A 16,696-nucleotide genomic window follows, 5' to 3' on the forward strand; every position below is an offset into this window, starting at 1 on the left:
AACCTCTAGGTAGCAAAGTATCATTTTCCCATTTCTGTTTTACAGATGACACAAATGAAGCGACTTTTTCTTGGTTTCATTTCTTGGCTTTCTCAGTTTTGGCTTCCTTCTCAGGTAGACTTGTTCTAATGGAGGTCTTTGGAAGTAAAATAGAATAGTCATCCTTATAGCTATCCATCTAAGAGGAAATTGCTTCCCTTTCCTAATCATCCTACTTCTACCAGTTGTCCCAGAGTTGTGTCTGCTTGGCTTGACATGGAGTTGTGTCTATATGTACATATGTGTATCTACACTTCCTCCTTCCATCCAAATTATGTGAGTTCCTAGGATGGTATAGCTAGTAAGTGATGGAGCTGCAACACTAACCAGTTCTCTGTGTCAGCCCTATTCTGTGTTCTGTGTGCTTCACTATAACTGGCTTGAGTCTCTTCAGACTACAGGACAATATTGGATTTCTAATACCTCTTTTAATTCTGTTTTAGACTATTTCTTATTTTGTAAGTTATTGAATTTGCTATAGCTTACATTTTTATTCCGTGTACATTTTTCCTCTGAAATAAGTTAAAATTTCTTGAGGTCTTCAGCTGTGATTTATCTATTTTTAAAATATCAATTATTTTTTACATTTTTATGCCTTTTTGATGTATTTTTTTAAGTTAACACTTTCTTCCATATAGTAGGCACTTGGCAAATACTTGCATATTTGAGCTATCTGACTTGACACAGAAGCAGAGAACAGAATCCTCCATATAGAATATGAAAATAAGAAGAGAGTCCAACATGAGCCCTCAAGTAGAGGATAATGGGTAAAATACCTAGCAGGACCATGATATTCATGGTTCTAAATCTGAGTAAAGCAATTCAAGCACATAAAAAGTACTGATGAAAACTTACGCTTATTTTAGTGATATACAATACACTCAGAAGACATTCCTAGGAATAGAATATTTTCTGAAAGAAGAGTCTTCATTCACTCCCCAAACTGAAGTGTGTCCATGGGCAAAATGGATCCAGAATCAGAACACATTAGATGTACTAGGGATGGATTTATTCCAGGGACAGTTTTCACTTTTATCCTTTAAATATGATTTGTAAACAGAAATTATAGATGAAAAGCTTTTAGATAGTGAGAGAACATTTTATAGAATAGAACATTTTAAAGAACATATAATATCTTTAATCTAAGACTACAGTTATACCATTTTAGTCATTTTTGTAAAAAAAACCAATAAAAACATTAAGGGAGAATTTTTTAAAGATTTTATTTATTTATTTAGAGAGAGAGCATGAGAGACTGAGCTAAAAAGGCAGAGAGATAGGGAGAGAGAGAATCTCAAGCTGATTTCTGTGCTGAGTGCAGAGCTGGATGTGGGGCTCGATCTCACAACCCTGAGATCATGACCTGAGCTGAAATCAAGAGTTGGATGCTTAATCAACTGAGCCATCCAGGTGTCCTCATTAAAGGAGAATTTTAAAAAGAAATGATATCACTCATAATCTTTACACCTTAACATAGTTGTCTATTCTCTTTGAGTCTTTATTCTCTTATGTATTTTTACATTTGTTAAAATCATAGAACACATACAAGATAAAAGCTAATTTTTAATTATTTTACCTCTAAGATATCTAGGAAGAGAGGTAAAATATTTCTGAGTACAGGGCAGTGAAAACAAGCTTTTTAAATTTTATTTTCTGAAAATTATTTTACCTAGTCAAAAGGAAAATCAAGTAGGAAAGGTGTGTGTTTCTTAAAATCCTGTCACATTCTTTTTTTAAAAAAAATAAATCCTGTTACATTCTTTTTTTTTTTTTTTAAGATTTACGTATTTGAGAGAGAAGGAGAGAGAGAGATAGAGGAGGAAGAGGCTGAGAGAGTCCCAAGCTGACTCCACACTGAGCGCAGAGCTGGATAAAGGGCTCATCGATGACCATGACCCCAAGATCACGATGCCAGCAGAAACCAAAGAGTCAGACAACCAACAACTGCACTACCCAGGCCCCTAATCCCTAATGGTTATTCTTAATAAACATTCTTAAATTCTGCCTGTTGAGCTCCAAGGAATGCATTGATCAGGTTGTTTTGTTCACATTTAATAGAGGACAGGTAATCTCAAATGATATAATTTCGATTTTGGCATATGTTAGTTTTTACATTTTTGTAATTAAAATAGTGTTGCCCTATGTCTATAATTTTTAAAAATGGACCAATATTCTCAAATGGTTCAATGAAGCATAAAAATAGTGATAAAAAATAATGTAAATACTATAATTCAAAGAAATAAGTTGTAAATAAGACTCCAGTGAAAATATAAATTATAAATCTGTGTGAGCTGTGACAAATCTATATGTGACTTTGCACAAGGAAATAAAAGTGTAAGTTGATAGTATAACAGTAAGTATTTGAAAATTGAATTTTAATGAATGGGCAATCTATTAATGTTACTCCCTAGGATTTAGTGACTCCCTAGTCATTGTTAATCAAAACACGGTGGCTTCTCATCAACTGAGATTTTCTAAAGCAAATATTAAAATCATGGCTTCTAATTGGTACAGAATGTGAGCTATGTGAGGGCAGCGATTTTATCCCAATACTTAGCACAATGCTTTGAGTGTGGTAGTTGTTCACAAGATACATGTTAATAAATGTATAAATTTTTTACTACTATCATCAAAGAAAATCAGAATTGTAAAACTATTATTCAAACTTGTATTTCCTGTAGCAAAACTAGGGACAAGTTATACTGTTGCCTTAAAGCTTGCAAAATCAGCTGAAAGTTAATAAGATGTTAATAAGAGAAAGTAGAATGAATTATTGGCAAAATTATTTGATTGGATAACATTCCTGGGCATTGCAAGCATCCATAGCACACAGTGTTGAAGAGCACTTACTTCGGCCATCCACTGTTCAGCACGGCATTTATGAAGAAGTACTCAACAAGTTATTTGTTACTGATGACCAACTGCAGGATTTTGGTAATTATTTTGTAAACTGTGGTGTAAAGCTGGAGAAGAGGCATGTATAAGGTCACTTCGAGTAGCTAGCAAGTATGTCATTACAAGAATGAAAGAAGTTCAGCAGTCACCCATAGGCTTCCTGTTTCTGCTTTGATTGTTTGAGGACAGAGTGAATATTCTAAAGATGATCAAGTTGTGACCTTTAAATATACTTTTTTTTTAAGCTTATGTGAAGAAAAATGTGTAACATTCTCATTTCCTCCACTAAAGTATAAAATACTTGTTATCAGAGGAAAACTGATCACATAGAAGTTTTAGAAATGAGAAATGGGACACTGATAATGCCAGATAATTATTTCTCACCAAGTATACCTTAGCACTATGTTCAATATCTAAAACAGGCTACTTCAGGGATAAAATTTCATGGTTTTTTAATGTTTAAGATGTCAGGATTTCTAGAGAAGACTCAACTATGGCACAAAAATTTAACTCTTGCACGACAGTTGACTTTCTTTGGAGGAAAATATAAGTGATTCATTATTGGAAATACTTAAAAATAGCATCCAAAAGTTGCTACAAAATATGAAGAAATATCCAGCAGATCTCACAAAATCCGCTTTGCTAGCAGGCTATATTCTACTCTCTATAAAGCCCAGTCACTAATTTGGTGATTTGCTGTAAAAAGAGGGATCTGGAATGATATTGCAGCTCTCTCTGGCTCCCATGTTTTCGCCCTTGCCCTGGGATTCTTCTTCATCTTGGCTTGTTTAACAGATTTCCAAAACTGTGCATGAGTTCTACCCTCTGAAAACCACATTCATTTTCCATCTCACCTCACCTGGGACAAGCTTCTGCAAGAAGGCTGCTTTCCTTTGGTCCATTCTTAGTGCCCTGGTAAGTAGGGTTCTGCTTGATTTCAGCTGGCTGCTGTTTTTTTTTTTCTCCCACTGTTTGAGATGGAAATGCTCTGATTTAATACTACATGGCGGGTACTCAGTGCCCTCCCAGATTGTGAATTCCTACTGCTTTTCTTTGCCTCTCCTGTCTAACCTTATTATTTCAGAAGATGTTAATTTTATTATCTTGTTCACACTAAATATAGTCATCCAGGAATTATTCAGAGGAAAACACTGGTTGGATGCTTTATCTGGTTACCTGGCATTTATTCCAGTTTTTGAAAACATAGAAGCAGCAGAGGTCAGTTTACTTTTTATGATTCATCAAAGACTCAACATTTTATGGGAAATGACCACTAGACCTTGGTCAAGAATACGTACTGACTTTATAGGAGATAAATTAATTGAATTTAGCAAAAACTTTCTCAGAAAGGGTTCTTACTTCCAACTCAAACCTTTGCTGCAATACTTCTGGTAATGGTCCATTTATTTGTGATGTGTAAAGATCTCATAATTACACTTACCTTGATATACACAGTCTTTGTGCACTGGCACATCACCATCCCTCAAGTAATTTGAAAGGTCAGAAGAGAGGATGGTGCAGACCAGCAAGTGTACTCTAGGGTCAGGACTTGTATTTAGCTGATCCACAATAGGATAGTGGGGCCAATGGTTTATGGCTATCATCCATTCAAATGGTTAATGTCTCTGTGGTGTTATTGCTACATTTTGAATATCTTCAATGCCTGTAATAATTCTTGAGGATTTCTTGCTCCAGATTAACAATAGGAGACTGGCCTACTGAATCACCAGAGGATGCTTTCTATAGACTTGTTTCTGTCTCTATCTGAATTTCATGGCAGTTAAGGATGCTCCTCTGTCTCTACCAACTAGGCCCAGGTTAGCCTTTCCTAACTGGATTATGCTAAGGAACTGGACAAAATTGTTTTTTTAGCATATAAATTAGATCCTGGAATTAGTGTCATCTCAGATTCAATGTGCAAAGGTTCATTATGGCTAACTGCAAAGATTTATTCATGGGAAGCTAGCATAGAAACAATTTCTTGAAAGGACACTCTCTTATAGCTGAAAAATAGTTTTCTTTTCTTTTTTATTATTTGAGAGAAAGCAAGCACCAGAGAGAGAAGAAGAGAGGGATCTTGGGGAGAGAGACAGAGGAAGAGGGAGAGAGAGTCAAGCAGGCTCCACACTGAGTGTGGAGCCCACAATGGGGCTTGATCTCACTACCCTGAGATCACAACCTGAGCCGAAACCAAGAGTCTGGCACTTAACCAACTGCACCCCACCCCCAACGTAACCTAAAAGATAGTTTTCTGATGCAGCTTTTCTATGCTTTCATGTCAACAAAAGATCTTGGGTCCTGAGATAGAAAAAAAAAAGTCTATTTTTTAAAAGAATAAATATTAAGTTCTAAGTACTTTGTTAGAATTATTACTTGAGGTTTTAGCAGTTACAAATCCCAATAAAAAAAATTCAGGTTTGCAAGAAGCATGATTTCATTTTTCTGTAACTCAACTCAATTTCTATTCCAAGCTCTGACATCACAAGGGGTGGCAGACACTTAATTGTAGTCAATTTGGCAGGAACTGCATCTAAACTGTGGGGGTTTACACAGTATCGGAGTGTCAGAGGAAGAGGATAGAGCACTTGATCCTTGCTCCTCCTCTACCATGGTGGCTCCCCCGAGGTTTCTGTCTGCATCCTTTCTCAATTGCAGGAGTCCCCATAGATTGCTGCTTGGTCAATCTGGGTCTATCAGCAAGGCCTCTTTAGGCCTGGTGGTTTCCATTTCCTCTGTACCCTTCTTGGGGTCTGGAAATCATCATATTAGGTTTCCAGAACCTTCATGGTACTATGTAAGGCTTCATTGGCAGTTATGGTAGCTATTAGCCACATGTAGCTATTTAAATTTAAATTAATGAAGATTAAATATTCACACTCCAGTTTCTCAGTTACACTAGCCACATGTCAAGGGCTCAATAGCCCCAAGTGGCTAGAGGCTACTATATTGGACAGTCAGGTATAGAACATTTTGTTCATCACAGAAAGTTCTACTGAACTGTACTTTAAAGTCTTGGCTGAATTATACATACAGTTCAGCTTTTCTTTTCTTTAGGGTCTTGCCTTCTCCCTCTAGCCCTATCAAGCAAAACAAAAACAAAAACAAAACAAAACAAAAAAGTTAAGTTATCTCTCCCTGCTCTCAGATCCCATAGATAGATCCTGCTATTTCAGTTGCCCCTCTCCATGGCTTATGCCAGAATAGAGAATAGTGCAGTAAGTCTTATTCCCAGGGACCCACCAACATCTAGTTTCTCAATACTTTCCTCCCAACTCTTCTTCCACTTCCAGCTGAGGAAATCCATTTCTCATCTTTATAAGAGGAAGTTCTACTATTGTCTATAGCAGCACTGTCCAATAGGGATATAATGTGAGCCACATGTATAATTTAAATTTTTCCTGCAGTCACATTAAAAAAGCAAAGTAACAGGTGGAATTCATTTGCTGTGTCTTATATTTAACTCAATATATAAAAAAATATTATAAGTTCAACACATAATCAATATAAAAATTATTAATAATATATATTCCATTCTGATTTTATATGCTAAGTCTTTGAAATTGGTGTGTATTTTATTTTATTTATTTACTTATTTTGGTGTGTATTTTTTACTTACAGCACATCTCAATTTGAACTAGCCATATATTAAGTGTTCAATAGTCACCTGCGGCTAGAGGTTATCATACTGAACAGTGTGGGTCTCTTAAAGGATCCATTTCATTACTCCCTAAAGGGCTGGGATTTTGAAACTCAAAAATGAGGGGGAAATTGCCCATTTCTCTGCATTTTGTTATATTCCTTTGCTGAAACAATGAGCAAAGACCAGCCTACATGAGGATAGGTTTGACACTGAGAGTGTATTAGGGTGGAGTCTAGGAAGAGAAAGGCCATAGGATAAAAAGAGGTACCTGAACAAATAAATACTACGGAAAGCATCAGTTAGTATTTTTAAAGTATTAACCTCCCATAGTGAGTTTTTTTTTTTTTTTTTTTTTTTAGGACATATGAATTGCTGTAGGATTGCTAGGAGTAAATTTGTTTACTATGGGCTTAAAAGAAATAATTTTGGGTTGGCCTGGTGGCTCAGTAGGTTAAGCATCTGACTCTTGATTTTGGCTCAGGTCATGATCTCAGGGTCATGATATCAAGCCCCTTATTGGTCTCCATGCTTGGCGTAGGGCCTGCTTGAGATTTTCCCGTTCCCTCTGCCCCTCCCCTCATGCTGTTTCTCTCTCTCAAATAAATAAATAAATCTTTTTTAAAAAGAAATAATTTCATTAGCAGTTAAAAATTGCAGTAATGTTGTATATAGTCTAACTGCTATGGTAACTGGAAAACAATGCAAAAGCCTGCAGTGCTATTATTGGGAGTAAATCTCATTACTATGACTAAGGCACAGATAAGTTCTATTAGTAGTTAAATCCTGCAATAATACCCTGACAATTTTTACTGCAAAAACTGTAAAACCTAAATATAAAAATTTTTATCACCAGGAATGATAATAATTCAAGCCTTTGGTTGCATTTCATAGACTAGAATCTCCATTTTGAAGGTTTCTGAAACAATGACTAGCAAAGCTGCTGTGTGGAGAATAATTTCTATAATTTCAAAATTGTCATGGCAAAGAAGATTGAAAGTTTTGGGAAGGCATTTTCCACTTCTTCATAGTCTATCTTCACTGTGAGCTTGATGATATTTAAAAGCAAAACTTTATTTTTTTTGAAATTATTTTAAATGTTGAATCTTCTCTTAAGTAAGACACCTATACAATTTTGTACTCAACAACTGGGTCAAATGAACAGCACCATCAAAGTAACATACATCCACAGGTCTATTACATGCAGAGTAAGCCTGAGATGGAAGGAAATGATAAATCAAGACCTGAATAAACAGGGGATAGAAAGAGTTTGAAGTGCAGTTCCCCTGTGGAAGGGGAGAGAGTCAGAAGGATGTATACACTGGTAGGTAGAAAGAAGGGGGCCTAAAGATCTCAGCTAATATATAGTGTGAAAAGTGGTCATGAGGATTGAAGGTAAATGAATACTAGTAATTATTATAAAATTTTGAGTCCACATAACCATATTGGTTTTCCATTCTTGGTAATCACTGAGTCAGGGGAAGAGGAATAATGTTCAATGCACTTTTTCTTTAGTCCTGAGGTAGCTATTTTTAGTAGCAACTAAGTATTGCCCAAGTATTCTTGCAGGTCTGGCTGTTTTCCTCTTGACTGTTTATGAAACAAACACAATGGTGTGTATTATTAATAAACATTTATTAACTTTACTATGTATCAAGTACTTTACCTACATATCTTTCATCTTCTCAACATCCCAGAAAGGCAGGCATGGATATTTGTTTGACAGAATAAGAAGCTGAGACTCAGAGAGGTTATGTAATTTGTGTTCTTTTCTTGCACGCATGTTGAGTAGCTGTTTCTGAAAACTCTTTTCAGAATAGAGATCGTATCTTTTATGTACTATTCATAGCATTTATATGATCAATACTCAGTTGTTTTCAACAATTTTCAGCTAAGCAGATGAAAAAATCATAAGATAGTGGATATGGAAGATTCTTCAATAAATTTAGTTAGCAGACAAGTTATTAAAAAAAAAGTTATGAGAGAAAAAGTAACTGGTGGAGACTCAAGGAGCCAGCCTATGAACTTGAGCTTAGCGGCAGAATAATGTCAACGGTCTAGTCTTAATTATTTCTTTTATTTTTTTTTAAGATTTATTTATTTATTTGAAAGAGGGAGAGAGAGACAGAGTGAGGAGAGGGAGACAAGCAGACTCCCCACTGGGTGGAGAGCCTGACATGCAGCTTGATCCAAGGTTCTTGAAATCATGACCTGAACCAAAATCAAGAGTCAGACGTTTAACCGACTGAGCCACCCAGGTGCCCCATTAATTACTTCATTTTGAACCTTGGTCTCTTCTTATCTACCTGGCTAGAATTAAAAAAGAAGAGTTTACATCCAGGAAAAGCTGTCTTATAAGAAACTTTTTGCCTGAGCACCTGCGTGGCCTTTGGTTCAGGTTGTGATTCCAACGTCCTGGGATGGAGTCCCACATCAGGCTCCCTGCCTGCTTCTCCCTATCCCTCTGCTTCTCTCTCATGAGTAAATAAAATCTTAAAAAAAAAAAAAACAACCCAACCCTTTGTCAGTCTCTTGAGAAAGATTTTCCAGGGCTCCTATATACTCTGTCTTCTCCTTGTTCTTTTTCTTCTTCTTTCCCAAAAGAAAGACATATATTTAAAACTGTTGGTTTGTTTTTTTTTAACATTTATTTAGAGAGAGTGCATTCAGGGGGTTGGTGTTGGGGGAGGACTAGAGGCAGAGGGACAGAGAGAGAAAATCTCAAGCAGACTTCCCACTGAGCGCAGAGCCAGATGTAGGGCTGGATTTCAAAACCCTGAGATTATAAACTGAGCCAAAACCAAGAGTTGGATGTAACTGACTGAGGTATGCAGGCACCCCAAAACTGATTGCTTTTAAGATAATTTCTTTACAATAAAGCCCCTCTCTCTTTTCCTTTCTTTCTTTTTTTTTGAGGATGAGAAAGAGTATTAAATGAAACCAGGTTGATCACATAAGAAAGTTTGAAAAGTTCTGAAGAACAGTAATAATTAGGATGCAAAACTCTCCTGATTATCACGTGGGTTGTTCCTGAAGGGCAACTTAGATTAAAATAGTATATGACCATTTCTATAAATTAATCATTAAAAAAAACCATATGCTTAAAGTCTGTTAATGATGCAGAATATATCACTATATGAGATCATAATGGCTGTAGGTTGTAGTGACTTAGTAAACCACTCAGGAAGGACACTTGAGAACTCTAAGATGCATGGAGAATAAGAATCAATATAAATATTATGGTTATCTTAATATTTTAAAATTAAGACTGTAGCAAAATAAACAATATCTATGTCCTTTCCTGTTAAATGCACATTGTGTTCTTGTGGTATTATTAGAATCTCTTCCTTTATTGGAAGTGGAAATAGAATTAGATACTGGATTCCAGCCTTCAGTCTGTCTCCCCATCTCTCCTGATTCTTCAATCTGTCTCTCCTTTCTCTCTCGCTCTCCTTGTGTCTATAGATGGGATCAATTCTCACCATTGCCCTCCTGCCCTGTCCTTCAAAGAATCCTTCCCTAGACCCTGATATCTTTCAAGCTTTGTCCATGCTCTCTGCTCTCCATCCTTCCTAAGATTAACAATGGCCCTTAATTGTTTCCAGGAACTCACTTGCTTGTTTTCTTTTCACATTAGCTACCCTCTCTTTTTTCAAACTCTATGCTGATTGCTTATAAGGTGCTCCTACTTCTCTGACCATTCCTCCTCAGTCTCTTTTCCACTTTACTCTGCTTATTCCCCTAAATCATTTTCTGCCTTCCTTACACCAATAGGTCTGCGAACTACCTAAAATTATTTCCTTCCTTCCTTCTTTCCTTCCTTCCTTCCTTCCTCTCTCTTTCTCTTTTCTTTCTTTCTCTTTTCTTTTGTTTTCTTTTTTTTGTTTTTGTTTTTGTTTTGTTTTCTTTCTTTTCTTCTTTTCTTTCTTTCTCTTTTTCGATCTACCTAAAATTAAAAGCAAATTTCTGTGTTTCATGATAGGATGTATTACCCTCCTTGGGTTAGTGTTTATAGCTTTCCTCCTATTCTCAAAAGGCTCCTTGGCTCTTTTGAAAAGGTTAAGAGCCCCTGCCCTCACACTCTCCTTAGGTCATTTCATCCCCTGCTTTGCCTATAACCACCCTTTTGCTATGCCGGCCACTCTGGAATCATTTACAAGGAGAAGAAGACCAGAGCGAGGAAAAGAAACCAAGATTCAAAGAAATGTTGAAGAATCAGAGCAAGAAGAAATTGCACCGTCAACATTTAGTTTTCCAGCTCAGCTTATCGTACCCCGTTGAGGACCAGCAGACTGAATGTCAGTGGGTTGGCAGGGTCCTGACTTCAGCGTGTCAGGGGAAGGAGCTGGTGGCACAGGAGGAATCGGGTGGCACCAGGGCTGTGTGCGCAAACACACTGGTTGCTAGTGGCGGAGGGGAAGGCGCACCCAGCTCCTAGGGTGGGGAGAGCAGAGGCCAGGAGAGAAAACCCCAGCAGCCACCCCGGCCGCAGCGGCAGCGCAGCCCGCCCGGCTCTGCTTGCCCGGACCCCAGCCAGAAACCCCGCCCGGCACCAGCGCGCCTTGACGGACAGGCGCCGTGAGCAACCGTCTTCCAGTTCACCATAAACACTCCCTACTGCTCCCGCCTACAGTGTCCCTCTGCCAGCCAATCAGAGGGGTGGGCGGGATCGTCCCTGGGGGCCGGCTCCAATTTTTTTTTTTTTTTTAAAGAAGGGTAGACAGTGCGCCGCGTTCCTGCTGGGGGGCGGGGGGGGGGGGGTTTAAAAAAAAAAAAAAAAAAAGCTCCAGAGCTAGGGGGTGGAGCCTCCGTTGACGGGCATCCGGCTCGGCCAATGAGGTGCCCCCAGCCCTGAAAGGCCCGGCCCCCGAGGTGGGCGGGGCGCGCGCGGGGCCCGGCCAATGGCGGCGGGGCGGACTGAGGTTGAGCCGCCGTGGGTAGGGTTAGTGTGAGAGGCGCGGCGGGGGAGGTAATGATGATGGTGGCGGAGGAGGAAGGCGGGGGAGGGGGTGCTGGGCTGTGAGCGGCGGCTCCGGCAGGGTTTTGTAGGGTGGGGGCCGGTCGCGGGGCGACTCCGTCCGGGAGGGGGCGGGCGTGAGGCGCGCCGTCCGCCTGAGGGGCCGCGGACCCCGGCTCCCGCGAGCGCCGCGGCTGGCTCGGCTGTTCCATGTGGCTCCGGCGGGGATGGAGGACTCGGTGGCGGCGGCGGCGGCTGCTGCTGCGGCGGCGACGGAGGAGCGGCGCTGAGGAGGGAAGCGGGCCAGACCCAGCCCGACAGCGGGATTAGAGGTGTGAGGAGGGGGGCGGGAGCGGGCGTGCGGCGCGGCCGGGGCTCGGGAGCGGGCTGGGGTCTGTGGCACCGGCCGGGTGACAGGGACGGCGGCGGCCCGGGGGTCCGGGCTCGGGCGGGCCGTGCCCCTGGGAGGCGGAGGGAGGCAGCGCCCCCCGCAGCGTGCCCTCGCCCCGCCGGCCCGTGCTGCGCGCCCAGGCAGGAGTTTCCACTTCCCTCCGGTCGGCAGCGAAGGTGGCGAGCCCGAGTGGCCTGGGGCCGGGAGATTTCCCTCCACTCCCCCGTCCCCATCCGTTCCCCCCTCCGGCCGAACAACGGCGTTCCTCCTCGCTGCTTGCTGCGTTCCAAGCGCACATCCCAGCGACTGGAGGCTATTCATTATCGGCTGAAAAACAAAGTTTATTTTAAAATGTTACCACTCCTCCCTCTGACTGGCGGTGGACGTGAAACAGCATCCCCCAGACTTTCCCGCTCTACTCGCCCTTCCGCGATGCTCGGAGGAGGGGTGGGGGTGGGGGGGGAGGTGGTAGGGCCCCGGACTTGGCGTTTCTCGGTGGTCGGTCGATGCTGATCACCTGATGTGTTGTTGCTCCACGGTCCTCGGCGTGGACCGTAATTTCTCCCCTGATGGCTCGCATCCTTGATGTTACTGGCATTTGAGGTTGGTGTTCTGTTTCATTGTTTGAAGAAAAAAAAAAAAAGAACCTGCGGGGAGAGCTGAGGTTGTCTGTTGCAGTGTTATCTAACACGGGTGGTTAGTCACTCCCCATGCCTCTCTCTCATATTTTTCTCTCTTTGTTTTGCTTTTCAGCCCTCCGGAATACACAGCATATAGCCCCCCCTGAGGTGGAATGGTGATGTCTCCATGAGGGAACCTCCTCTCATTCATCCTGTCATGTGTATCATACTGTTCTCGCCTGGGCCATTCATCTGAGATGGGATTTACCCCGTGAAACAGGGAGAAGACTTATGGACCCCCAACATCATTTCAAGTTGTAGTTGAGTTTTTTTTTTTTTTTTTTTTTCTTCTTCTAAAGTACAGGACATACATGCAAAGCTCCTCTGCTTTGGGCCCTCTGCTTTGTTAAAGCCACTGTCTGGCTGACCTAGAACTGCTCCAGTTGACGGATCATCATGGCTTCAGTTTGGAAGAGACTGCAGCGTGTGGGAAAACATGCATCCAAGTTCCAGTTTGTGGCCTCCTACCAGGAGTTGATGGTTGAGTGTACCAAGAAATGGTAAGCTATACCTGGGGTCAAGCGTTTGCTGTGGCCTGAACTCGCTGTGGCCTAAAGTCCGCCGCTTCTGACAGCAGGTTCACCTTTCTGTAGTGCAGAGAGTGTGTACAAGCTGGGCAGGGAACCAAGGACTCTTAACAAGTATTGTGGTGTGCACTGTTGCTGCTGGTACCATCCCTGTGGGTTTTAATTATTGCACTTCACTATGGCTCGGAGGACTGTCACTGTGAGAGCTTACTAAGTATAGTAGATTTAGTCTCGAGGTCTTTCATCATTAGTGTTAGGCATAACTTTTATTTTTTATTTTATTTTTTTACAATTTGAAGGAGATACAGGGAGTGCTATTGAAAATTGAGAACATGTGCATAAGTATGATTGTAACGTGTTTTGATAGAGTTAGAGAAAATCTGTATTCTTGCGGGGTGGTGGTGATCTATTTTATTTTGTTCTTGACTTTTCATTTTTCTTGGCTTAAAACAAATAATTTTTCATTATTTGAATAATGGAATGCCAGTCCATACAGCCTTAGAAATTCTTTTGTTATATGCTTAGTCAGGCAACTGTATTTTATTTTAATTGCCTAATGGGATACATTTCTTGGCCAGACTTAAGGAAGCAATTAGTAGTTCTGGCCTATGATTTGCTTCTTTCTACTTGAGCAAAGTAAATTTAGGGCTTTCTTTTCACTGTCTTGAATGGGAAGCAACAATTCTTATTTAGTAAGAGAAAAAAGAGTTAATGTTAAGCAAGTAGTCCTTTGGGTTTTGATTTATCACAGTGTTTAAGTAGTATTACTGCAAAAATAAGTCCATTTCGTTGTCCATAAGGACTGTTGTCTCTTGTCTATATTGCCTCTCTTTTTAACATCCTTTTTTATTAGATGAAAAAAATAACCTACTCTATTTTAGAACTCTTAAAGCATATTTGAATGGTGGGAAACTAGTTTCTGAATACTTTGCTCTTGGACTTAATTGTTAGGAGTGTTATTTTACATGCAATTCAAGAGATGCATGCACTGATTACCTACTTTACACTAGGCATTGTGGCTTTAGAATTGAATGTGACATAATCCCCACCTTCAAGGAGCTCCCAGTCCAGGTTAATGACAGTCATGAAAATAAATTCACTATGATAGGTACAATAGTACAAATATGTGTGATTTTAATATGTCTCCATCATTTAACAGTTGGTTATCCTTGCAGACAGGTTTTTTACTTCTCTGGGATTTAGTTTTCTTATCTGCCAAAGAAAAAAATGGTACCATTTCATAGGAAAAGTTATTGTGAAGATCAAATGAGTTAATGCATATAAAATGCTTGGAACAGTGTGAGGCACAGTAAATGCCCAAGAAATGCCATTACCACTTACAGAGTTGATAGTGGAGGAAACAATTCTTTAAGGGTAGAGGGTAAGGTCTTGGGATGGCTTCCTGGGATCTGAGTTGGGTTTTGAAAGATTCATAGTAGTTGGCCGGGAGGTTAAGGGGAAAGAAATGAAGGATATTCTAGACAGCCTATGCAAAAAGTATGGGGGAGTTAAATAACATGGGATGTGCAGGAAATTCAAGCAGTGTCATTTGTTAATAATGAGGCTTAAGGTGCAGTATGGGGGTAGTGCAGTGGGATATGATGTTAGAGAGGCAGGCAGGATTCCAATCATGGAAAGTTATGTGCTTGGACTACTGTATGTGGATTTTATCCTGTGGGTGATGGGGAGAGGAACACAGTGAAAGGTTTTGAGCAGAAGATACATTAGGTTTGCATTTTGGAAAAATCACTTGGATGATAGTGTGGAGTAAGGATCATAGTGAAAAGGGTGACTGGAGGCAGTGATGGCTGCCTACTGTTGCAGTAGGTAAGGTGAGAGAAAAGGCTTAGACTAAGGTAGAACGCAGGTAATGGAGAGAATAGACTGAAGGAACACTTAGGACACAAGATGGATAGGACCTGGTGAACATTTTCGTCAGGGGTCTGGAAAGATGGGGGTGAGAGAGAGGGAAAGGTCTAGATGACCCCCAGGTTTCTGGTTTGGAAGAATGGGTACACTAACCAAACGAGGAAATGAGGAAGATCCTCATTACAAGTTTTTTTTAACTGAGAGTATACTGAAGTATCAACTTTAAGATGGTTAAAGTTGAGTCTCTTTTTAAAAGGGATATAGAACATATCAGAGGATTCTTTGGTTACAAAATCAGTTTCTTCCCCATAGTTTGCAGTATTGCTGAATTTTTTTTTCCTTGAGAAGTGTATAAGTTATTGTTAATATATTTCAATATGAAAGCAAGAAAAAGTTTAACTCAATTATATATAAATTATATATTATATATAAATTATATATTATATATGTATATATATATAACTCAGTTATAGTTGAATTGATCATTTTTTGGGATGGCCATTATGGTACAGCTATTAAATTAAATCTTTATGATAGGATATGGCTTTAACACTAGAAGCATTTAGATGTTCTAGAATTTCCAATTTTATAGTAATAACATGGAAGATAAATTCCAAGTATCAAAAGGATAAGAAAATAGATCTGATATAGAGATGAAGGAATAAACTATAAAAAGAGAGAACAGATAGCATTCCATTGGGATTGTGTCTTTGAAGGTAACCTGTGTATGTAGGTTCCATTACCTTTTAGAACCCTGCTACTTAAATGTTTTCTGAGAAGCAGGAACATTTGCAACACCTTGGACCTCCTGTTAGAACTGCTGACTCTTAGACCCTGCCCTAGACCTACTGAGTCAGAATCTGCATTTTAGTATGCATATTGGAGGTTAAGAAGCAGTGTTTTAAAATAATGCTTTCAACTTCCCTAAGTGTCCATTCATGACTCCAGGATAAAGTATATTCAGAATACACTGACTTCTGCATGAATTTAAAACTCAAGGAACGAAGATGAAACTCTTGTCAAGAGGTTCAGGACAGGCATAATGTGTCGATGGAAGAGGGTCATGGGAATCAGGATATGGTTTTCAAGGGAGAATGTGTTCTTTCTGTGATTACGGAGAGGAGAATGTTTCCCATGTTCTGTTGTCATGGCCATGGGGTATGAGCCTGGACATGACAGATAACAGGATGAAGGTAAGGGTTTAAGGATATTTTTTTAGATCTAGGCCATGAGCAAACTCACAGTACTTTACCTTTGATCAAAGGATGGATTCTGTAGATTAGAGGATTTGGGGCTTTTGCTTTCTCAAAGTTCTTTTCTCTGTTGTGTCTTACAGTATTTCACCTTTGCTCTGACTGACAGGGTGTGAGTTTCTTTAGTTCAATAGAGTCAACTTTCTGATTCTCTCTTGTTGTAGTGGTTCTAGAACTTAGGTCAGGAACAAAAATGACTTTCATTAATCTGAAAGAAGGGCACTATAATGTGAGGTCCTGTTCCTCATCACTCCTTGATTGCCACATTAAGGCTCTAGCAGCTTTGGAGATAATAGGGATTTATATCCTACTCTTATTGTTGTCGCAAAGTTATTTAATTATTAATCACGTATTTGATGAAGCTCTTGGCAAGTAATGAGACTGGCCATTGGAGATGAGTTTGAGAGAGAGACTGTGCATTTTTCTTAGTTTATTTCTTACCTGGTTG

The 16,696-nt window shown here is 39.9% G+C and overlaps 1 protein-coding gene across 13 annotated transcripts in view; it reads left to right on the plus strand.

The window, feature by feature from the left end:
• The window catches only part of EHBP1 (EH domain binding protein 1), a 345,189-nt gene that overhangs the window by 19,465 nt on the left and 309,028 nt on the right, over positions 1–16,696 (plus strand). For 9 of the 13 annotated variants that reach the window (XM_038551390.1, XM_038551391.1, XM_038551395.1 and 6 more), the window contains exon 2: positions 12,673–13,099. In XM_038551390.1, the coding sequence (XP_038407318.1) occupies positions 12,996–13,099 (104 nt within the window). In that variant the 5' untranslated portion in view covers positions 12,673–12,995. Of the gene's footprint in view, positions 1–11,443; positions 11,541–11,677; positions 11,861–12,672; positions 13,100–16,696 lie in introns of those variants that run through there. The other 4 variants (XM_038551392.1, XM_038551393.1, XM_038551385.1 and 1 more) reach the window with 3 other exon arrangements.

Source organism: Canis lupus, chromosome 10 (genome assembly GCF_011100685.1).
Source record: "Canis lupus familiaris isolate Mischka breed German Shepherd chromosome 10, alternate assembly UU_Cfam_GSD_1.0, whole genome shotgun sequence".
NCBI classification, from domain to species: Eukaryota; Metazoa; Chordata; class Mammalia; order Carnivora; family Canidae; genus Canis; species Canis lupus.